This window comes from Meriones unguiculatus, chromosome 8, assembly GCF_030254825.1.
Source record: "Meriones unguiculatus strain TT.TT164.6M chromosome 8, Bangor_MerUng_6.1, whole genome shotgun sequence".
In the NCBI taxonomy this organism is placed as follows: Eukaryota; Metazoa; Chordata; class Mammalia; order Rodentia; family Muridae; genus Meriones; species Meriones unguiculatus.
The window spans coordinates 116,872,975-116,896,893 of NC_083356.1; the positions used below are offsets into that span (position 1 = coordinate 116,872,975).

The 23,919-nt window shown below is 46.0% G+C and overlaps 1 protein-coding gene and 1 long non-coding RNA gene across 8 annotated transcripts in view; both read left to right on the plus strand.

Annotated features, from left to right (window-relative positions):
- Window positions 1-8,465: 8,465 nt before the first annotated feature.
- LOC132656063 (uncharacterized) lies at window positions 8,466-10,171 on the plus strand. Its single transcript, XR_009594011.1, has 2 exons — window positions 8,466-9,126; window positions 9,848-10,171. It is a non-coding gene; the product is annotated as an uncharacterized LOC132656063 (long non-coding RNA).
- Window positions 10,172-10,730: 559 nt separating this feature from the next.
- The window catches only part of Nfe2l2 (NFE2 like bZIP transcription factor 2), a 34,526-nt gene continuing 21,337 nt past the window's right edge, over window positions 10,731-23,919 (plus strand). Inside the window, exon 1 of one of the 7 annotated variants that reach the window (XM_060390429.1) lies at window positions 10,731-11,043. Coding sequence is in view for 3 of the 7 variants with exons in the window: in XM_021658683.2 (XP_021514358.1) it covers window positions 17,581-17,625 (45 nt within the window). In the remaining 4 variants the exon portion in view is untranslated. Of the gene's footprint in view, window positions 11,044-17,378; window positions 17,626-18,465; window positions 18,631-23,919 lie in introns of those variants that run through there. The other 6 variants (XM_021658683.2, XM_021658677.2, XM_021658678.2 and 3 more) reach the window with 6 other exon arrangements.

Sequence of the window (23,919 nt, forward strand, 5' to 3'; positions counted from 1 at the left end):
GTCTAACTTCCCCACAGTATATTTATTTGCCTTTTCTCCTCACACTTTCCTATAACCTCATCTTTTCTCTGAACTGCTCTGCCCTTGTCTTTTATGTGCCCATTGCGAGTATGTTGTCTTTAAAGACACTGTAGGGTTTTAATATTATTATCGTTTTCTTAAGTACCTGATTGTATGTGTTCATCTCTTCCTCCTTCCTTTCCTTCTTGCCTCCCCCCCTCCACTCTATGCACAAGAAATAAGGTATATGGAAGCCAAGAGGTCCATGTCAAGCCTCTTTCTCAACTGCTTTTTCACCCTGCCTTTTGAGAGAGGGTCTCTCTCACAGGATGTGAAACTCATTGATTCAGCAAGCTCACTAGCCAGCAAACCCCAGCAGTCCTCCTGTCTCTGCCTCCCCAGTGCTAAGGTTACAGGTGTATTTGCCACCCCAGCTTTCCTGTGGTAGGTCCATCAGAGGAAAACATTCAGGTCCTGATGCTAGCACAGCAAGCCCTTTCCCCATGACACCTCCCTGGCCCCTGACTGGATTTTTAGCCACCTTGCTGAGTCTCCCCTTACAAGGCACTCTCTTTTACCCCTTGAACCTTTGGAGAAACAGTCCATTCTTTTCCTGTTTTCTCTGTGTTCGTTTATCTGTTTATTTTGAGATAAGGTCTTATGATTTGGGCCAAGCAGGACTGGAATTTGTCACCTAACTCTTGCCTCAGCCTACAAGTGCTGGGATTAAAGGCACGCACCACCCCACACCTAGCCATTAAAGGCTAATTAGCTCTTTAGTGGCTCAGAGCAGATAATACGATGCTTCAGATATGAAATTGATCCTTAGCAAAATAGGTAGTTGGAGCAAAGTGGCATGATCAAATATGGTATTGACTGGAAGTTGGCTTTGACTTTGGACCATGAAATCAGACTGTAAAGTCTGAATCATGTCCCTTTGAGTGATAGTCTTCAAATTCACCCACAAACCACTAACAGTTAGATACAGGGATTTAGAGGTCCTCATAATTTCCCTTTTACATATTGGGTCAACAGCAGAGTTTGATAAGCAGCAATCAAGGCAGGAGTATGGGAAACAAGATCTTTAAGCTCTACCAATATGGCTTCTTCTGCTTCCCTAGTGGAGTTCCCCTTAGCATGCCAACCACAAAAATAAACAAATAAATAACAAACAGAAAAAGAAAAGGAAATAAAGTAAATTTATGAGCATCTTAATTTGAATTTCAACATGAAAAACACAGCTATTACAGCTTTATTACACACAATAGCATAGAATTATGTTTCACCCTTCAAATATGTCATACTGTAAAGGGTCAGGGGCAAAATTATGGTATAGATCATGAGCCTTATGGTGTTTAATTATTCACAGAACATTGGGAGGTATTTCATGGCCTAGCCTGATCCAGTGAAAAGAGCAAAGGTTTTTGGAACGAGCTACCCTAGGATTGCACAGGAGCTCTGCCTTAGAACTTTAGCTGAGTGACTGAATCATAGAACTATGTGACCTTGGCCAAGTTACCTATTCAAACCAAACTCTGCTTTATCACCTGGAAACGGTCCGTGTGAAGATTACTAATGGCAAATGAAGGCGTCCGGAAGCAGAGCTTTGGTCATGGTGCTCAAGAAAGTCAAATCTCCTGTGGACCCTTCCCATGGCAAACACAACTTTGTCAAGTCAAATTGACTCTGAGATCAGCTGGAGTGTGATCAGCTGGACTATGAGATCACTTCCAACTGGAGTGGCATCTGAAAAGATGTATTTACTGCTGCTTATAGCTCAAACTCCTTAATTGCCTGGGTTGGGTGAATTTCAGTAAGAATGCCTTCATAATGTTCCTTTTTAGAAGAGTAAAAAAAAAAAAAGAAGACAAAACAGGCAGCATAGTCACAAAACATCCTTCAGTCGCTGTTTGTTGTAGTTTGGATGGTGTCTTACTATGTAATCAGGCTAGCCTCCAGCTCGCCATTACCCTGGCTCAGCCTACCAAGTGCTGGGATCACAGCTAGAAGGCTCAGCACCTGAAAGTGCTCACCACCGAGCCTGACGAAGTGAGCTTGATCTTCAGAAGGAGAGAACTGACTTCTGAAAGTTGTCCTCTGGTCCCATGTACGCGAACACACGCACACAAAATAAGCACATAAAATGTTAAAAGCTAACACTGATGTGATACTGTGGGGTATGTGGTAGACAGTTTGAGCCAATCTGATGAAAATTGTCTATTACAACAACAAAGATGTCTGTCATCAGGTGAATGGCAAACACGTCCAGTGTGCCATTCAGTGGAGGACATGAACAAGAGTTAGCTATTGATATATGTAGCAGCATAGCTGGATCTCAATGATGCTAAGTAAAAGAGCCCAGATTAAAGAGAGGCCTATTATATAATTCTATTTATGGTATGCTACAACATCAAATGAAACCATAGTTACCTGAACTACACCAGTGGACACCTGGGAAGGAAGATAGGCAGGAAGAAGTGGGATTAAAACTGAGCCCAAAGCAAACATCTCACCCTGGATGTAGCTCAGCAGTAGAGTGCTGACGAAGCAGTCCCGAGGCCCTGAGCTTCTTCCCCAGCAACATAGGAAGAGCACGCCTCTGCGATGAGGAATAATTTTTTTTTTTTAAATCTTGATTGTGGTGATGGCTTCATTAGTGTGTATAGGCAGGAAGGTGTACTTTCCAAATTATGTACTTTAAATACAGGTCATTTGTTGTTTTATTGAGATAGATCTCAATAAAACTTTTTTTTTTTTTTAAAGAAAACTGCCTTGTATAGGTAAGGCCCTGAGTTCAATTCCTAGAACCTCCTAAAAAGCAAGGAAGGAAGGAAGGAAATAATGTCAGTTTTGTATACACTAAAGAGAAGGCCCAGGCTCTGTCACTATTTCTCAACTATAGGCAATTGTGATGTTTTATTTCTGAACTGTTGGGCTTTAAAAGTAAAATGTGTATTTAACTAGAGTCCCTCAAACCCCACCCTGGCCCCACCAGCAGGCCACTACTTGCTAAATATTCAACTGTTTTTTAGATGAACAATAAATTGGACACTTTTGTCAAAACATTTTAAAAAATCAAAATAGTCCTGTACAACTTTGCAAATTAACCTTGCAATTTCTGATGTGGCCGTGGCTCACAGTGTGGTGCACGCTTAAGAACCACCCCTGGACACGTAATCCCAGCACAGAGATCATTCCAGCTAGAGCCCCACCCCCAAGAGCTCAACCTTAGACTCTGTCTCAGAGATAAAAACAGACAAGAAGTGAAAGGCAGTGTACCGCCTGAGCCAGAAAAAAAATCCTTTTCTGTAGGCTTCAGTTTCTGTGTGTGGGGGTGTGAGTGTGCGTAAAAACACATGTATGTAAATTTAAAAAAGGATAATTTCCAGGAGTCAGTTCTTTCCTTCCAACACTGGGATCCTGGGGACTGAATTCAGGTTGTCAGTCAGCATGTTCATCACTCATTCTCCCCTTGGCTGTTAAGAGGGTAATAATATACCTATGTCTTTTTTTTTTTTCTTTTGAGAGACTCAAAATGAAGCAATTTGTACAAAGCACATGATCCACAGCAGCCACTGAATATTTGCTTTTGTTGTAGGTCATTATTACTGCGCATAGGTCCACTATGCGTTTTGTTTTGTTTTGTTTTTTGAGACAGGCTCTTTCTCTGTGTAGTCCCAACTGTCCTGGAACTCACTCTGTAGTCCAGGCTAGCCTCAAAATCAGAGATCTGTCTGCCCCTGCCTCCCACTGTCTGGCAGGCCCAGTATGCTATAAAGAAAGAATCGTTTAAAAATATTTTAAATAGTCTCTAACAAGCTGTGAGCATACATAGCAAACACATAATGGGTCCTCGTGTCCAGTGCAAGTGAATTAATGTATCTCCAACACAAACATTTTAGTTTGTGACCTCCCCAGAGAGACATACCCCATCAGGAGAAAACGTGATGGGCAATGTGGTCTGAACCTTCCCCGGAGGAAGGACCCGTTCCAAGCTGATATTAAGCTTACCTGAAGGCTAGGCGTGCAACTAGAGGAATTTAATTTATTACAACAATTGCAAGGGGTACAGTACAGTAGCTTATGGTCTTGTCAGCATATTTTAGACCCTAGGTCCTTAGACCCTGCCGTTGACTTTCTCTCTGCCCTCCACTTTGAAATTCTTACACGTGGAAACCTCCTTCTCATAGCTGTTGGCATGCCTTCTCTAGTGAAAAACATTTTGTCATTCTGGCCTTGGAGAGCTAATTAAGCAGAATGTGGAGAATCTTCGGGGAGTTCTGCTGTGAGGGAGCTCAGGAATTACAGCATGAGCCCAGAGCCCTGCCCTCCCAAGGACTATGCCTGGGCTTCAGAAACACTTTCAGTATCAATTTTGCTTGAATTTTCAGCCAGTTACTTAAAAAATATTCGGCCATTCATATTAGGCCCAATCACATCTCCTAGAGTTGTAAGGAATATTTACATATATATATTGTATAAACTATATACAATAACTATTATCATTAATAAACTATGTTATTAATCCCCCTCAAGCCCCAATTTTTAGTATGTAAATAATATTGACATCTGACCATTTAAGTATGGTTCATTATGGCTCATTTATGTATGGCCTTCAAAGTGCAAGTCAGTTTGTGTGGGATAAAGAGAAAACCAGGAGCTGAGAAATGTCATTCTATTTCTGATTCTAGCCACCAAAGGTGGCTGATCAGTAACCAGTTGACTCCTCAATCTCCTCAAATATAAAAGTAAAAGGCTGACTAGGAAAAATACCTAATAAATGTTCTAGTCTTGTAATTTTTGTGCCGTTACAGACATTAATATTAAATCGCTGATCTTTTATGCCAAACTGGGAAGCTAGGAAGTAGAGTGCCGAACAGCTGAGCAATACAGAGATTGCCTGGTGTGTGTGAGGTTCTGGATTTAGTCTTCAACATGGAGGCAGTGGAGCTGAGGGGGCTTCACGTAAGGAACATTGGATAACTGCTTCTGAACACTCGATAAAGTATGGTAGGCAGCCCTTGTGTAACAGATTTGAATTGGCAATCTAAATGAAACCCATTCTCTTTGATACATTAGTACACATATAGTCCCAGCATTGGTGAGGCTGATGCAGGAAGACAGTGTGAGTTCAGGGCCAGCCGAGGCTATCTAGCAAGATCCTGTTACAAGAATTTAAAGGAAGGAAGGCAGGCAGGTAGGAAGGCAGAAAGGAAGGAAGGAAGGAAGGAAGGAAGGAAGGAAGGAAGGAAGGAAGGAGAGATAGACAGAGGAAAGGGAGACAGGAAAAAGGAAGAAAGACAAAGAAAAGGAAAAAGCTGGTCATCACGGAGCCACAAGATGTCTAAGATTCCTTTTAATTTTAACCTTATTCAAAGGGCAAAGTCAAAGTCCATGGGAAAGCGAACAACGGCAGGAGACAGCTCTCTTAGCAGATACGCTTCTGTGACTGTCAGGCCCTCTGCAAGGCCAGCTTACAGGGACACACTGCTCTTTCACTCACTGCGTTCCGGCTTCTGTTTGTCCACAATGAAAACTGTTTAATCACTTTCCCTTTGTTCTAAAATCATTTTCTGTGAAAATCTGGACACAGAAAAATACAAAATTAAAGGCCAGCAAGATAGCGCTGGCTATCAACGACACTAATAAAGGTGTTGTTGCTATGCCTGATAACTTGACTTCTGTTCCTGAAACCGCTATGGTGGAAGGAAAGAACTGATTCCCACAAGTTGTCCTCTGACCTCCACAAATCACCACATGTGCACACACAAGCACACATGCACACACAAATAAATAAATGCAATTTTCTAAAATGTAAAAAGAGCCAAGTGTGGTGAAGCACACTTTAATCCTGGCACTCAGGAGGCAGAGGCAGGTGGGTCTCTGAGTTCAAAGCCAGCTTGGTCTACAGAGTGAGAACAGGACAGTCAGGGCTAAATAGAGAAACTGTCTCGAGAAAAAAAATTTTTTTAAATAAATAAATAAAATCTAGTTTGAAAATAAAATAGACTCAGTTACTTAGGGAAAAAAGCAAGCATCATCTTCCTCATCTCTGCATTTTATCTAACCCCCCTACATACACACACTTTTTCTCTTACGGAAGTAAGTTACTTAGGAAACTATAGAGAGGCAAAACCAAGAAGAATAAAATCATCAGTCTCCAGCAAACAAGATTAATCGGTGGACATTTTGGTGGACATTTTGGAAGACATTCATCTCGCTGTTTTCATTTGGCATATATTTCTGTGGAGGTCAGCAGGTGTAGTTCTAAGATCTCTTTCAAACTTCTGCTCTCTTTCTCTCCTCGCAGCACCGATCCTGCTTCAGGGCTCTGTTTCTGCCAGGAACAGGAAACTACACTGGTTGAAGCTGGCTTTCAAGACTTCCAGCTCTTTGTACCTGCAGTTTGCACAGCGAGGTGTCCAAGCCCAAGAACCAACGTAATGGGTGTGTTTGGATGTTAACACACTAATTATCCCGAACACTGCTGTGCTGGAGTTCAGTTGATCTGCTGGGCAGGAGGCTCCTCAGGTTCAGATTTCCTTCGAAGCTATTCACAAGCATCTTACGTAACTGGCTCAAATGAGGTCAGGCAGGGTCAGTACCTGGATGTGTCTGTGTGTATGTTTAATGAGGGGCCTCTCACCAGCATCTGTCCGTTGGATGGAAACTAAGGCCTGGTGTGATGAGGTCATTTACTCTGTTGGCAGCAACAGGTATACACGGTGGGAAAAAATCCTTCCCTCATTGTCGGGGAGGTGAATTCTTTTCTGAGGCCTTTTCTGAGTACTCTGTTTAAAGGAATGGCAGTCTGTGTGCTCGCACTCAGTGGCGGTTAATAAACAAGGCACCCAGGAGGCATGATGCCTCTGAGGTGCAGCCTATGCTTTTCAGATCACCGGCTGTTACGAAACAAACCACCTAATACTCAGCAGCTGGAAGTAATTTACGTAATCTTTCACAGACCTGTGGGCCGGACAAGCCCCTAACAGGCAGTCTTCCATTGAGTGGCAGCAGTCTGATTGTGGAAGGTCCAAGGGCCAGGGCAGCTTCTTCTTTTTGTTGTTTTAAAGTATAAAAAATTTATTCCATCTTATTTGGTGTGTGTATGTGTGCTCACTCGACTGTATAGTGTTTTCTTTTTGTTGTTGTTTTCTTTTGTTTTTCAAGACAGGGTTTCTTTGTGTAGCCTTGGCTGTCCTGGAACTCACTCTGTAGACCAGGCTGGCCTCAAACTCACAGTGATCCGCCTGCCTCTGCCTCCTCTGGTGCTGGGATTACAGGCGTGTGACACTGTGCCAGCTTGTGTAGCATGCTTTCTATAGAACAAGTGTAGAGGTCAGAGGTCAGAAGATAACTTGCAGGACCCCTCTGAGTCATCCTGTGTGTCTCATTTCTTCCTTCCCTTCCCTTTCCTCTTCCTTTTTTTTTTATTTTTTTTTATTTTTTGTTTGTTTTCTGAGTCAAGGTCTCTCTGTGAAGGTCTGGCAGGCCAGGAACGTCCACAGACCAGGCTGTCCTCAATTTGGTGTTGACACTCCTGCCTCTTGATTGCTGGTGTCCACCTTCCAAGATGCTTTCTTCACTCACTGCATGTCTAGTTGTCATGGGCTCCCTGCTCAGGGTTTTGTCCTTCCTGGCTTCTCTTTCCCCCAAGTTAGTCAGACTTCTAACAAGGTGGCTGTCTTCTAAGAGTCTCCTTTCTCAGGCTCGGGCTGGGATGTGGCAAGGTGCTGCTTCTGGACCCTTCAGCAAATAAGCCTCAAAGCCAGCCTTGACTCAACATGTGAAGGCTGGGGCGCGTGTAGCTTGCTATTAGGAGGGCTTGTCACTGGCTCTTACTTGCAGACTCAGCGTACTGGACCAAAGAGGGTTTCAATTGTCACTCCAAAAGGGTCTGAAGATTTTCCAGCTCTAGCACAACAGAACCGAGAAAACGACAGGAAGAGGAAGAAGCCTTGAAGCTTTGGAGGAGTTTGAATCAGCTGGTGGATTCCTGAGGCCTTGAAGCATGTAGATTAGAGCCAGGGAAGGTAGAACAAGGGGTCAGGGCATCACCAATATCCAATCCTGGTGCCCTAGGAAGCCTTCTTTGATGACACTTCCTGGTCAACTCCGGATTGAGGTGCAGTAAGTTCTGCCCATCTGAAGCACACGTGGAGGTTAGGCATGTCAAAGACAACAAGGAGTTCAGACATCAGTGGAAATGTACAAGGATCAGCAGGATTTCAGACTAACTGGGGCCAATTTGGAGTGAGGATGAAACAGTAGGACCAGGGGTGTCATTGAGTGATAAAGCACTTTGCCTAGAGCATGCTGGAGGCCCTGGTCTGGATCCCAGCTCTACACCTCCATGCCCCTTAAAAAACAAGTGACGAGCCTGGCAGTAAATCAGCTCTCCTGACATCAGAAGAGGAGGTGGAACCAGCAAATCCTCTTCTCAGCTCCCCTGGTGCTGCTTCCAAACCAGCCGCACGGGAGCTCCCCTAGCAGAGGGGGTGCCATGACAGGGCGAGGAGGGAGCCTGGGCTTTCTGGTGAGGATAATTGTGTTTCTCCGTTTGCAAGGATTGGGAGCCTCCGTGCCTTGGGTGGTCTGAAACTGGGGTTCCAGTCTCTTAAGCTGAACCGAGGAAGAGTTTCTGCTGTGATTAGATTGCTTTCTTTCTCTAACTTGTCTGGGCTCTTATCGCACAGTCCTCCTCCCTTTGAAAGAATGTACTCTGCAGTAGCCTGAAAGAATACATGCCCAGTAAAGTTATTTTGTGATGGTTATTTCATTCCGCCTAAACTCCATGGTAATACTGCTTAACAAGGAAATGAAAACACTTTGTGAATTCCTTTGGGGCAGTAGCTGTGTCACACAGGACTTCGGCATGGTCCACCTCCCGGGCCCTTTTCAGACTCGGTAGTTTTAATGAGTAACCTGAATGGTTAACATTATACCATGTTACCTCTTCCTTTGATGCAGAAATGTCTGTTATTTCACTATTATTATATTGCTCCCTCTTTTGTGTCAAGGTCTTTGTAAATAATTTCTCCCAAGCTGTGCAGATCATTTTGTAGGCTTTTCATCTAAGCAGATGAAAGGTTTAATTCAAGTCGGAGAAGCTTGCATCGATTACAGGTAAGGAATTTAGACTCCATGTATCTCAAGGAATATTTGAACAATAAAGTTTACATAGAAATCCTGGGAGTGTCAAACTATGCAGCCAAGAGAAAGTAAGTCCGAAAATTTTTTTGAGAGTTGATCTGCTATAGTCAGTGTGCACACTCTTCTCAGTTTTTTTAAAGAAACAGTAAAATTACCAGCTTCAATTGTTTTTGAATAATCCTTAGGAGGTAAAAACTATGACTCACGTTTAAAGAGTTAGATTGTTAAAGCATAAATGAAACCACAAAACCCATGCTTTTAAAAGAATTTATGAACTCAAATTATGGTTTGTAAATTTTGGTGTTTTCTTTTCTTTTTTTTTTCTTTCCGAGACAGGGTTTCTCTGTGTAGCCTTGGCTGTCCTGGACTTGCTTTGTAGACCAGGCTAGCTTTGAACTCACAGAGACCTCTGCCTCCTGAGTGCTGTGATTATAGGCGTGCACCAGCACTCTGGCTCATTCTTGATGTTTTCTATAGGCAATGATTTCTTTTTCCCCTTTGAGGAAGGGTCTCACAACGTTACCCTGGCTGAGAAGGAATTCATTATGTAAATTAGGTTGATTAAGCTGAACTGCTTTCCCGGGGATGGGTGTTGTGTAACAGTTTCCTCCTTAGGAGACACACATCCTTAGGCAGGAAGGTAAACAACGCAAAATGGTTTCTGGAAGTCCCTGAAACTGACAGGATTCTCTAGGCCCTCCCTGCCAGAGTCAACGGGCGTAAGCCGAACATCCCTGTCGCAGAAAAGCTGTGAAGAAAACTGCGGACGGACCAGCTGCCTGGAGGCAACAGAAGTCACCCAATCTTCCTGGAAAAGGCTTAGACCAACTGAGGCACCAGGAAAGGACCCTCCCACCTGGTGCACTGTCTGCAGGCTGTACCGTAAGCTCCAGGTTCCCAGCCATGCTAGGGTGGGCTTTGGTGACACAACTGTCTTTTGGTTCATTTCAGCCCCTGTAAGTAACTCCTCAGCCATATTTCTGAGACTAATCGCAATAAAATCTATTGGTTCACCAAACTGGACTTTGGTGGTATCTGTGCTGTGGTCCGTCGTGGGCTCTCTGCCTGGGGTGAGCAGCTGTGTCATATAACACTGTGTGTGTGTAAAGGCTGGCACCATCACACCTAGGCAATGTGAGTAATGATTTTTACTTTTTGTTGCTGCTGCTGTTTGTTTTGTTTTCCCAGACAGGATTTCTCTGTATAGCCCTGGCTGTCCTGGAAGTCCCTCTCTAGACCAGGCTGGCCTTGAACTCAGAGATCCACTTGCCTCTACCTCCCAAGTGCTGGACTTAGGGACATGCGCCACCACGTCTGACTTAGGGTTGTGATGGCTAACATTCTGTTGATGATTAACTGTGCTTAAAAGTTTAAAATCTCTGTGCCTAAGAGAATTATAATGCAAAATTAGACTTTGTTAATGACAAGGGCTATTAAGGGTTAAAATTTTCACTGCTATTTCTGCTTGTGTAAACAATCTTGTTTTGCAGGAGAGGGCCTTCTGCTTTCAGCAGAACAAACTGCAACTTTGTATTCTTTGCCTTTATAAACCTTTGGCTGAGGTGGCGGGCGCTGCATTTGGGAATGGAGTCCCTGTAGGTGAACTCTAGGTATAGACCAGTGCCAGGATTTGAATAAAAGCCTCTTTTTTGTTAATATTTATAAATGGCTAGACTGGTGAGGCTCTAAACGAACCCGGAGATTTGGGTGTTCAGCCAAGTCCACCTTCTTTTTTTCTGGCTGGCCTTGGGACCCTGGAGGCTCCTCGACTGCTGGGAGCCACGGCATCAGATAGGTTCAGCATTCAGAGGGACCTCCCCACCCCCACCAACCGGTTCTCAGCTCCTAGACTGTGAGGAAAGAGGCATCAGAAAACCTCCAGAGGTCTAGGTAAGGACCTGTTTGTAGTGTGTACTAGTGAGACTTGAACAAGGCCTAGACACTGCTGATTCCCAAATTGCTGGGTGGCCAACAAACTGGTCTGTTTTGTGTTGCTTAGATTGTTTGTGTTTATCTCTAAGCTGTCTTCCTTCCAGCTTACGGTGTCCCCTCCCCCTGGTCACTGGATTCAGTTTTACAGGGATTCGGGTGTCTTCGGTGCAGGTAATAGTGATTTGCAGTTCTACGCTGTTTTGCCTCCGTGAAAAGCTGCCTCTGGAGATGGGTTATGGCTCCTCTTCGTGTTTAAAGGTTTCTCCCAAATCTTAGTCCCATGTCAGGGGGTAGGGGCACCCAATTATGTGAGGACAGAGAAAGGCGAGCAAAGCAAGACAAAACTACTCATTTCATATTGTTTTTGGTTTTAGTTTAATGCTAAACTTTTTGCTAAAGTATGACTCTTACCTCAAGGTCTGTAAGACTATGTAAACTTTCTATACCTCAAGATTTGTAAGTTTATTGGGTATGGTTAAAGATCTGTAAAATCTGTGAACAAAAAGTCACCTTAAAACTTAAAGCATCTGAGCTTGAGGCTGCTACGGGAGTCCAGGATAGCCAAGGCTACACAGAGAAACCCTTTCTCCCAAAAAAGCATCAGTGTTGAAGGTAAATCTACACGTAGGTAATCTTAATTTACTACTGTACTGTATGGATAACTTGGAGTCAACTCTTGTTGACTTTGAATTGGGATGGATTTTTGTTTGGGGATTCTTGTCCTGACAATATAAACAATAGATGAGAAAGAAGATCATAAAACAAGGTTTATTTTTTTAAAAATTGGGAAACAACACTGAAAAGGCTATGATGATTAAAAACGTAATTTTTGAAATCAGATGTATTCTTTTTATATGTGTTTTGCCCGTGTGTATGTATGTGCACCACATGTGCAACTGCAGTATAGAGATAGCTGTGAAATAGGTGAGTTATTGGGAATTGAACCTGCGTCCTCTGTAAGAGCAGAAGAGCTCCTGTCTACTGAACCAACTCTCCAGCCCCTAAAAACGTAATAAATTTTTTCCCAATCAAGGCAACATAAATGAGGTTTTGTTTACTGTGTCCAGTAACTCTTTGCTCTTTTGCAAAATAAGGCTAATGGTCTGCTCTATCTCAGAATAATGTCATGGGTTAAACCAGAGTGTTTGTATTTACATGTTCTCAAAAATTCATTGAGTCTGCAAGTGTCGGTGGTTTGATATGTGCAAAGATTCTTCTAGACAGAGGGCTGTAGCCAGATACATACCTGAGCTGATAGAAGACACCAGCTTAGGACCCAGAGGAACTAGACACTATGCCACACCCTTATTTGGAGCTTCTGATTAAAAGTATGACTTTAAAAAACCAGCGGAGGTTTGATGTCATGAGATAGACTCTGGCCAGGGGTTTGGACAAACTGAGATGGAGAGATCAGTATTATTCTAGATAAAAAATAACAGAGGCTATAGGAACAGGGCAGACTGGGATGAAATGGGATTTAAAAAAAAAATTAGAACTGTGGGGAAGGAGATGTGAAGCTAAGGAGTTAGGGCCACCGCTATATCTGACCTCTTTGTCTCTGCTGACTTTGTGAAGCTTTACCTATTTAGATAAATTGAGTCATGCAAAAAACTGTGATATTCTATACTGATGTAGTATAAAAGGGTCAAAAATTAAGATTCACAGTTTCTCTATACTGAATTTATGATTTGAAGTTTTATTTTGGTACTAAAGGAGCTTTGATTCAAGGATTATATTTTTTAAGGCTATAGTTAGAATATCAGGTTAATAGTCACCTTATAAATGCTCAGATTCTTCATCATGCTCAGAATTATGCTAGTAGTCATGCCAAGAACAGATAGAATTCATCAACAGGGATAAGCTTTGTTTAACCTTCTTTACATGTTTTCAAGGTGAAGCCTAAAACAAGTAACTAGAAAACAAGTTTGTTTAAAGTCAGATGTACTTAATAGATGTACTTAATAGAAGCTCCTCAGAGGTCTGCTGAATATGGCAATCAGACCGTTTAGTGAAAAGGGTTTCTTGCATTAGACCAAAAAGAAAAGCAATCCAGCTTCTAGGAGCAGCCCTAGGTTTTTCTCCAAAGGAAATGACCCTACCTGGATTGTGGTAACACCAATGGGTGGAACCGCGCCAGGCCTTACCCATCTCCAGGGCCCCGCTTGGACACTGGAGAATTGACTGCCCTCTCTGCCTCATCAAGGTGGGCCAGCCTTGCAAGTACCTCACCCACAGGAGAGTCCCTGTTATCTTCTGTGTCTGGTCGCTGAAGGTAGCTGTCACCCTGTTAATGCTGTCCTGTGTGAGCACTGAGACTGAAGGCAGTCTGCATCCATGGAGATCGCTGAGACTGCAGAGGAGGAGCCTGTGGTAATCACCACTGAGGTAGTCCGTAGGTCTGTCGATACAGTGGCCGTTTGGTTTATACTTCCTGCTCAGATTGATCCTTCTCAGATCTCTGATGGTGTGGACGGCCAGCTGTAGCTTTATCAGTTTAGCAGTAGCTGCCTGGTTAATGCGTTTCATAGCAACACAGGCCTTGCCTTTCCTAGAGCTGTTAGGCCTCCTGTGAGAAAGGCAATCACACAGGTTTCCAAGCGATTTTGACTACTCTGTTTAAAGAACTTGCTTTGTGTTGACTGCCCTCAGTAATCAACCCCTTGTGCCTTATGGAAATGACGGAATGGAAAAAGGCTTCAGGTTTATGTAAGTTTTAAGAGTCTCAAGAAAATAATTAAATAATAATAATAATAATAATAAAACTTAGAGACGGTTTATGATATGATTTCAGAGGTTCCGAGGTTTAACATTTTGATCAATGGAGTTCTGATAAGCTATCAATCTGGCACTGGAAAAGAACTGACTACTATTATAGTCACAAGATCAAAGTTTAAAATTTCCTTTAAGTATAGACTAAAAGATGCTTCTTATTGTGCTAAGAACATAATATATATATAATATCATATATATAAAGGATATATATGTATGTCCCATCCATCCTTTGGACATAGGAAAATATGTTCATGCTTCTAACTCAAAATCATTTTTGCGGGGTCCCAAATCTTTTCTTATGAATCAAAGGTATGGATTTGCTGTTGTTTTCTGCAGTGTGGATTTCTGTACAGATTACAAATAGTGATAATGCTAATATATCTAAAACTTCTATCTCGTTTTGTACAGTTAAAGTTCATGTACACTTTAAGGAGCTGAGACTTGGATTCACCTGTCACAGGTTAAATGGACTCCAGATAAGTCCCCCTGTCAATCCACAGCTATGCTTTCCCTTCCTACTGTTTATTCCTGAGGGGAAGTTCTAAATGTACGGTTTTCCTTTAACTTTCCTAAACTTTAAAGTTCCTGAACTTTAACTTCCATCCCTCGTCTATGTGTGTCCCAGCAGATTTCCACTTGGCTGACAGACACCATCCAGGAATCAGCTGTGGACTACAGACTGCTCCATACAGCTCCATACCTGGACTTGCTGAAAGCTGATACAGAAACTAGTCCAGCTAATGTGATTTCTCTCTGTCTCTCCAGCTGGATCAGTAAACCAGAGGCTTCTGAGAAATGACTCCCTCTGCCCGAATCCCCTACCCCTGGGCCTTTGACTAGCATTTCAGCCTTCCTAGACCCTGACAACAACTTCCTGATTTCAGCTGAGAAAGTTTCAGAAGAGAGTACATCGCCCCTTATCCTCAGCAGAAGGTTGGGATGTTAGGTCTAAAGGAAACTGGGACCCCACTAAAAGGGGCATACCTCATTATTCTTAGGACCCTGCTGCCCAGGTGTGTCGTAGGGACGAGGACCCACCTGCAGATAAACCGTCTGTCATGAAGGCCTGAGGAGATCCGCTGAAGATAAGACTGACGTGGGCTGTCGACTAAAAATGTTTTGCCTTTTTACGTTCCCTCCTGCTCTTTTATGGGGTATGTGTCTAGATGCCCCTTGAAGAGCAGATGCAAACTGGACATGAACGTCTCACAGCTCCGACCTTGACCTGTTCACATTTGATGATGGGGTACAACCCTGCTCAGCTGCTTAGCGTATGCATCACGCCCCCGAATTTTGTATCGTAGTATTCCTGTTTTCCCAGATGTTTGTGTATGCCGGTGTAGCATGGAGAGAGTATTGTTTTTCCAAGTCTTTCCAGCCCTCTGCAGCAGAAAGTCTGCAACAGAAAGAAACGTATGCTTCCTCTCCTACCCCCCACAGTAAGTTTAGGATTGGCAGCAGCTGAAGCTGTTCGCCAGGCAGCAGGCACAGCGATGGAGGTCAAATAACCCGGGGTTTATTTGCATTAGGAGAGTCTGTTGCACAAGTAGAAGAACAGGTGGACTTGTCAGCTGAGGTCGTCTGACAGCGTGGTAGGGCACTGGGTCTGCTTTATGCAGAACAAGGAGGTTACAGTATGGTCTTATGCAAACCACTCAGGGACTATCAGAGATAAATTGGCCCAATTTTGAAAACATGTCTCACAGAAAGTGAAAAGGCCCTACGAGGAGGAGGTAAATGGCTCTGGTTTTCTTTCTCGGGGTCTTCCTGGCTGATAACTCTGCTATCATCCAGTCCTTAAGCTTTCCTGTTCCTTCCTGCTGACTGAGGTTGGCCCCAGCCCCATTAATGCCTTAATCAGATGTATAAGTTCTTGCTGAGGAGCTATTTGGCTGACGATAAGTCCCAGTATGAACAGGTACCTGCCACAAAGTCAGGGATTTCACTCAAGGGGGGAATATGATGAGTAATGTCATGTTGATGGCTAGCTTTATGTTTAAAAGTTTAAAATTTCTGTGCTTAAGTGAACTGTACAAAGCAAAATTAGAGCTCCAACTATTAAGGGCTGTTAGGGGTTAAATTTTTTACTGCTGTTTCTGCTTTTATAAACAAAAGCTTGTTTTGCAGGAGAGGACCTTCTGCTTGCCCGAGAAAATTGTAACTTGGTATTCTTTGCCTTTATAAACTCCTGCCTTAGTGGCTGGGCTCTGCCTTGGAGAATACCGAGTCCCAGGTGGAGATGGAGCGCTGGTTATGTGAATAAAAGGGTCTTCTTTGCTAAGTCTATTGATGGTCAGACTGGTGACTCTGGGTTTTTAACTATTACCCCATTAGTGAACATCCCTCGGCCTTTTTTTTTTTTTTCTAGGCACAGATGAACTGTTTTACCAGTTGAATATTTTTTCAGGGGCAGTTAGGGAAGTATGTTTGAGACTGGACATTGTAAAAACAGTCACCATCACCACCAACAACAGAACGTAGTGGCATATCCTTTAATACAGTGGTTCCCAAGCTGTGGGTTGCAACCGCAAGGGTCTCAGATATTCTCCGTATTACATATCTACATTACGATTCATAGCAAAATCACAGTTAAGTAGCAGCGAGAGTAATTTTATGGTTGGGGGTCACCACGACATGAGAAACTGTACTAAAGGGTCAGAGCCTGGGGAAGGTTGAGAACTACTGCTATATAAGCCCATGGGAGATGGAAGCAGGAAGAGTTCAAAGCCACTTGGGGCTTCAAGAGATCCTCTTTCAAACCCCAAAATAAGAAAACTGAAGGGAGAGAGGAAACACCTAGATCACGAGTACACGAAAAGAAATCCACACCGGCCAAGGGTGCTATTTGTGGTGTGCGCGCTTCGTGCCCGTTCTTGCTGGGCTCTGGGTGGGCGAAGGGACAGTGAGCCTGCCGGCAAAGGGCGGGGAGCCAAGGGCACGAGGGCGTTAGCGGGGGAGACGTGGGGGGCCTTCGAGTCAAGTGAGCACGAGTCTGCAGCGTGGACTCCTCCCGGGAGCAGAGCTGCCGGGCACCACCAACTGAGCGGCACCGAGGGCCAGGGAGCAGCTGGCCGCTAGCACAGCCCCGGCCCCCAGCTCGGAGCCCCAACCCCCGGGCTGGCGCCACAGTCAGCCGGTGGGGCGAGATAAAGCGGGCAAGGTTCTGCGCCTCCGAATCAGGGAGGGGCAGCTCCGATAGCAGCGCCCGGGTCGGGGCTCCCCGGGTGTTTGCTGTTTAAACTGCTTCCAGAAAGTGCCAGAGCCCCAGAGACCTTCGGCAAACAGCTGCTAATCTGCAGCAGGGGAGCCGCGAGGGCCTCCTGCCCGCACCCCGCCCCCGTGGGACGGAGGGGGTCAGCAGCGGAGCCCAGGGGAACGCGGGAACTCCGGCCGGAAGCCCTCGGGCCCTCGCCCCGCCCCCAGGCTCCTGGTCCTCCCACCTCTGCCCCGCCCTGTCCCCTTGCCCCGCCCTGTTCCCCGCCCCTGCGCCCCGCCCCTGCCCCTTGCCTCAGCCCTTCTTCCGCCCTTGAGCGCTCGCCCGGTCTGTAGGTCCTCGTTCCGCCCCCAGGGCGGGGGCGGGGCGGGCTAAGGCCGGCCTGCCACTCGGGCAAGCAGGCTGTCTGCTGGTTCGCGGCAGCTCGGACGAGTTACAGCCGCCGCCGCACCTCGGCAGCCAGGACCGCGTCGCCGTCGGGGAGCCCCAGCGCAGCGTCAGCCCTCAGCATGATGGACCTGGAGTTGCCACCGCCGGGACTGCAGCCCCAGCAGGTGCCGTCGCGGCCCTCGGGCCTCTCACCTGGCCCGGGAAGCGGGCAGGAGCCGGAGGGGACAGTGGCCCCGGGAGGGAGGGAGGGAGGGACCGCCTGAGCCGGGACTCTGGACGGAAGGACCTGCCCCGTCGGGCCGGGAAGGGCAGCGACGACAGCGGGGACCGAGCCTCAGGCCCCCGGGGCGCCGGGGTTGGGGTGTGGAGGAAGCTCGGGCTTCGTGGGGACGGGCAGACCCGACCCCGCGCCGCCGGGTCGGAGGCTGAGAGGCGGCGGGTCGGGAGGAGCGGGTGGATGCTGGCGGTCCAAACCGGCGCCGCCCGGCCCTTTCCGGGGCTGCGTGGCTTCCCGGTGCCCGTAAGAATGTGCCTCGTCACGGGGCCGCGCTCGGGGGAGCTGAGGTCTCCCCGGCCGCGGCGCCCTCCCCGGCCCCCGGCCGTGACCCGGGGCGCGGTGCCCTCGCCGGCCCCGCCGGCCCTGGCCTTCCGCCTCCGAGAGCCCGGCCGTCTGTGGGATCACGCCTGTCCGCCTTGGTCTCGAGAAGCCCAGCCCTCCGGGGGCGGAGGAGAAAGTCACCGGGTGGCCCTCGTGCCGAGGCGCCCCGACGGGCGGCCGGGGCTCCGCGCGCTGCGTCCGCCCGGGGATCCCGGGCTGGCCTGGCGGCCGGCGCGAGGACGGGCGGCCCCGGGCGGCGGGCTCCGAGCGGTCCCCACGGGGGGCTGCGTGTCCCGAGCGCCGCGATTCGCGGGCTCCCCACGCTGAGTGCGTGGCCCCGGCCTCCGCTGGGTGACAACGGCCGGTTGGCAGTCACAGAGGCCCTCGGTTGGCCCTTTCCTGCTCTATAGCGTGCAAACCTTGCCGCTCTGGGGCCAAGGGACAAGTTGGAGCTGTTGATCTGTTGCGCAATTGTTATTTTCCCCTGGGCGGCTTTGTCTTTGGATTTACCATTACAGAGTTGCAATGCCAAAATGTGTAAGGCAGGATATTCTGTTCCTTGCCGTCAAGGGTAAGAGTTATAGATTAGAATTTCTTGCTTTTCATACTGTTGTTTTGCTTTTAGCATCCTGAGTACATTTTGCTTTGCTATTCGAGGGTTTGTTTTTTTTTTTTTTTTTGCCTCAGTTTCTTAGCATGTTGCGCACTTGTTTGAAGACAGTGGATGGGACGCTTGCGTTTCATAACACTTTCTTGCTAAGTTTTGGAGATTGTTATGTAAGTGAGAACCAGTTTCTGGTCATACTTCAGGCAACTTTTAAAGAACTAATTTTTTTAAAGTGTCGTATTTGTTCTTAGAGAAAAACATTTATTAGCCCAGGGCAAGGTGTAAGGTGGTGAACAGTGAGTTTATTTAAATGTGAAGTTTTAGGCTGACTCCGAGAAAGTCTTGTTGTAAGCTTTTAAGTTACTTACCACGCATTAATTCTACTCCCTCCCTTGAACTTGGCCCCAGAAATGATTGGGGTTGTAGCCTGGTTTTCATTAGGATGAATAAGTGAACTCTACTTTCTGATTTCTGCTCTTCATTAGTAATCAGAAGGAATGCTTGTCTGGCCACGGGATGCACGATGCAAACAAACTTCGACTTTAAAGTTTTCTTCTCTTTTCTGAGCAGCATAACAATTCATGTACAGAAATGGCAGGTGTACCACTTTCTCTCCCATGTGAAAGTTTTAGTTGTTTGCCGGCGATATTTCTAGTTATTTCCAACATTGATTTAAATACTTGAAGACTTTGAAAAAAGAACTAGAAGATATAATTCATCCTAAAATCATTGGATAGTGCAGAAGGGTTTGGCTTGAGTTACAGATTTGAACAAATGATTAGAGAAGCCAGCCAGTTGTGTAGTTAATTGAAACAGGCTATGTTTTGTTGTTGTTGTTTGTGTTATTTTCCTTAAGCCACAGTCTGAGCCACTCATAAAACTTCCAAGGGCCACGTTTGCAGCCTGAACCCAGGGCTGTCAGATTCAGGAGCTTTATCGATTGAGCTATCCAGGCCAGCTGCAGGGTGCGTTTTTTTAACTGCTCCTAACAGGAGGTTCAATGATTCTTCATCTCAGGTAGGGGGAACCATCCATTACTCTTCCACTGGTGTCTTGGAAAGATAAAATACTTTTGAAGACAAGAGATGAAGTTGATCTTAAATGAGACATAAGAGATTGTATTTAAAGAGACAGAGGATGGGCCTGTCCTCCAGAACGAAGGAAAACAACTTAAGAACAACCTGACTTTAAAGATACGTGGAATGTCTCTGAGACATTACTGAAACTACATGTAGGTGTATAAACATGTGACTACATCAGTCTCTGACTTAAAAATAAGGAGGGCCACTTTAAAATTCCATTTGTATTAACTGTGGTCCTTAAAAACAATACTGGGGAACCAACCCTCTTAGGATTAACTGGAAGAGTTGAAAGCCAGATATGTGTTCGTTCCTTCTTTCGTTCCTTCCTTCCTTTCTTCCTTTTCTTTCTTTCTTGGTGTTTTTGTAACAGGATTTCTTTGTGTAGCTGTGAGTGCCCTGGACTCGCTTAGTAGACCAGGCTGGCCTCGAACTCATAGAGATATCCTTGCCTTTGCATACTGAGTGCTGGGATTAAAGGTGTGCATCAGCTCAAGGTTTTTCTTAATATTTATTTTTATTTAGAATGAATTATGCTTAGCAAGCTGCAGGAGGAAGGAGCACTTGGTCAGTTACTATTTCTGGAAGTTTCCTCCCTCGTGATAAAGCATATTTAAAAGGTTTTCATAAATACACGCTTGAGGATGCAGGAAGAATTTGGGACTTATATATATTGCTAGATATTAGTTAAGTTAGCGGACACTCCTTTGCAAGTCAAACAATATAATTTCTCAGTAACCCCACAGGAAACATTTTTTATCTTCCGTTTCCAGGTTAGGAGAGAGGGACGCCAAGACTCCTCCAGGGTCACCCAGCTGTTGGAAGATAAAATTCAAACAACCTGACTCCAAGGGCTCTGAATCTTCAAACTGAACTAAAGGGAATTTGAAGCAGAGCCACAAAGCTTCCCTTTTAAGTGGGTAGATTCAGGGGAAAACAAAAACAGAAAACACAACAACAAAACAAAACTTGTAGGAGAGGCTGGGATGATTGAGGTAGGGTCTGCCCCTTCTCCACGTAAAGGTTATTAACGACCATGTGGAAGGGAGCAGATCCTTTCAGTTGCGGCAGGAGTGAGTGAGCTGGCAATGCCTGGTGCCTGTGTCCTGTCCAGGAAGACAGGCCAGCCCAGGCGGCTTCCATTTGGAGAGGCAGGATGCTTTTGTCCTGTAGTCGTCGCTTTAAAAGCAGCATCTGAGAGTCTGCTTCACGTGACCATTTTCCTTTTTTCTAAATTAAATCTTTTAGCTAAGGGCGTCTTTGCTTCTTTTTGCAACCCATTCTCCTGTGTTTACTTTGGGGTGATGATCAAAATTATGTTCAGTAAGTAAGGACATGTACAGGGTGGCCAACAGGGTTAAACAAGTTTGAGGGAAAGTGGATTTGGGGTTGTGGGGAGGCGAGTTAAAAGCGGCCAGCAGAAACCTGTTAGCTCACACTAAACTAATCCACTGACTTGCCAGCTACCAATTGAAACCAGCATTAAAGGCTCAAGTCTATCTGGTTTACCTGTAGCTTTGAGACTAGTACGTTTGAAGATTAAGTACTTTATTTTCTGGTCTTAATTGTTAAATTTTGTTAGGAATTATTGTCCGAATTAAATATGCTTCGAAGGACTGTCAGGGTTTGGGGGATGATTTACCTGCATTCTGTGTATGTGACTCCAGATCCATGCCTGGGTCACCTGCTTCAGAATGCGCACAGGGTTGGGGGCGGCGGGGACAGGTGGGTTTGCTGGAGTTTGTTAGTGATAACCCTGCTTCTCTCTCTCTCTGTGGCTGTGAAAGGAATCGTTTCACTGTGGCATGCAGAGGAGTTTCTATTTTGATGATGTGATATCCAGAAGGACCTGAAATTTCATTACCATAAGTGCCAACTGCATTTAGCAGAGGGCTTTAAGGTACAAAGACAAGAAAGGCTTGGACAGTTGGCAACGGCATGTTTTATAGACGGGAAGGCAAAAATGTGTTGACGTTAATGGAAAATACAAGTGCATTCTTATGAGACTTTGTCCCTCAGAAAAAAAACAAAATCCTAAATTGGGCTTCTCTGTGTGCCTTGCTATAGCAGTGTTGAGAATTTGAATAATCCCATCAGCAGGGAGCAGCAGTGTTGATCTAATTTTTTTAGCATATGACCAATGATACTGATGTCACAAAGCCTTGAGTTACAGTCTGTTTTCTGGGGAATGCTGGGGATAGACCCAGGCCCTTGCACACCCTAGGCACGAACCCCACCACTAAGCTTACCTTCCCAGCTCTCAGTCTCTGTGCTAGAATGTAAGCATATTTAGCCCAGACCATGCTAGTGTGAACACAAGTCCAGGGCCAGGCAGCATCCTGAGCACCTAGCCCATCTTGGCCCCTTTGATGCCTGACTGGCTCCCACATCATTACAGTCCAGCAGCAGCAGCTGCCTCTGAAGACTGTTCAAGTGAAATGTAATCCACCCGCCACCCAGGTCGCCCAGGGAAAACCCATTCAGCAGTCCAGTGTGTTTATAGTTGTGCGGTCACCACTTTGCTCATTTCTCTCACACTCAGAAGACACCCGGGGCCACTAGTAGCCACTTACTTTCTCCCAGTTCCCTGAACCCCTGATAACCACTCAGTTGTTTGTTTATTTTTTCCTTCTGGATTTGTCCACGCCAGACATTTCGTGGAAATGGAACCATCCAATGACTGGCTTGACATGATGCTCTGAAGACGCCCCTTGTTATCACAGGTGTCCAGCGTCATTCCTTTTTAATGTCCCTGTGTGGTCAGACCACATTTCAAATTGAGGAACATTTGAGCTATTTCTACATTTTTATGCTTCCAAGTGTTGTTCATTAGACTCAGCTCCAGTATTTCAGTATTGGTGCCCAGGCTGTATTCTTTATTCCGTCTAAATGTCTGGGGATGCCGTCAGGCACCGGTGCTGTTTTAAGGCGGCCCACTGGGTTCTAGCTGCCGGGAACATTGAGACTCGACTCTGAGGACGTCACACAGAACCCGCTGTACGCCGGAGGTAGTGTTTAACTACACCGCATGAACATTTGAACGAGGACCTTGGTATCAACAGGCTTTCCCCAAAGAACCAGGAGGACTTTCTACGACTTTTCCAGGCGTGCGGATAACCTGCGTAAGGTCGCTGAGGAATGGCAGTGCGGGGCTAGAAAGAAGGCTGAGTTAAGAGTGCTTGCTGCTTCTGAAGAGGGTCCGAGTTCAGGTGGCCTGTGACTACAGCTCCCGAGGCCCCGAGGTCACTGGTGTGCACTTGCACACACAGGCACGTAATGTTAAAAGGTGGTGAGAGCTGGAGGTGTGGTGGGTCACCCGGCAGCCCCAGCCTACCAGGAGGACTGCAGGCGATGGAGGACAGCCAGGCCTGCAGCCTAGAGCCCTGTCTGCAGACAAGCAGGAGGAGAGTGGAGCGCTCACGCCGGGTGTTGAATGTGGGTCCTCCACACTCTTCCTTCCCAGGCCTTGTTTTCTTGCTCCGAAGGACACCATCGCACCCCCAAGCCAGCTTTTGACAGCTCCATTTTCTGGTTGTGTCTGACTGTTAGGCAGCCTTAGAGTCCTGAGCACAGTGCCTTTCTGTTCACACATTTGGACCTACAGGCTGCCTGCGCTGGTGGGTACATGGGGGGGGGGGGTCCCACTATGCTGCCGTGTACACCTCTGCCCCCACTGTCTGCCCTGCTCAGGGCTTCCAGGCAGAGCTGGCAGGCTCCACCCCAGCCATTCCCGGAGCAACTTGGTGAGGTATAATTTGGTCACCTGTCAGAAGTTACTTCTAAGATTTTGAAAAGTGGTGTCTTATTTTTGTATTCTTAAAAGACTTGACATCTGGCGTGGGTTTGTGGAAAAGAACAATAGGGGCCATATTGATGGTGTATCTAAGTGTGCAACACCCCGAAGAAGGAGCTCTGACCGTCTGCCCAGCCTCCGTGGTATGTGTGCTATTGCATATGGAAGCAGAAGCTGACCTCTGCCTGCCTGAGGCTCTAGGTTGGAGGGGAAGTGGTTGTGGTTGATGCCTGCTGCGAGCAGAGGCTTGCGGGGCTGTGGCTGCCTTGTGGAATGGTCGGCCTCTGAGGTGCTTATGGGCGACCGGGAATTTGGACTCTGTTGGTTTGTTTTGTAGTACTGGACCCAGGGGTTTATTGTTTGTTTGTTTGTTTGTTTTTG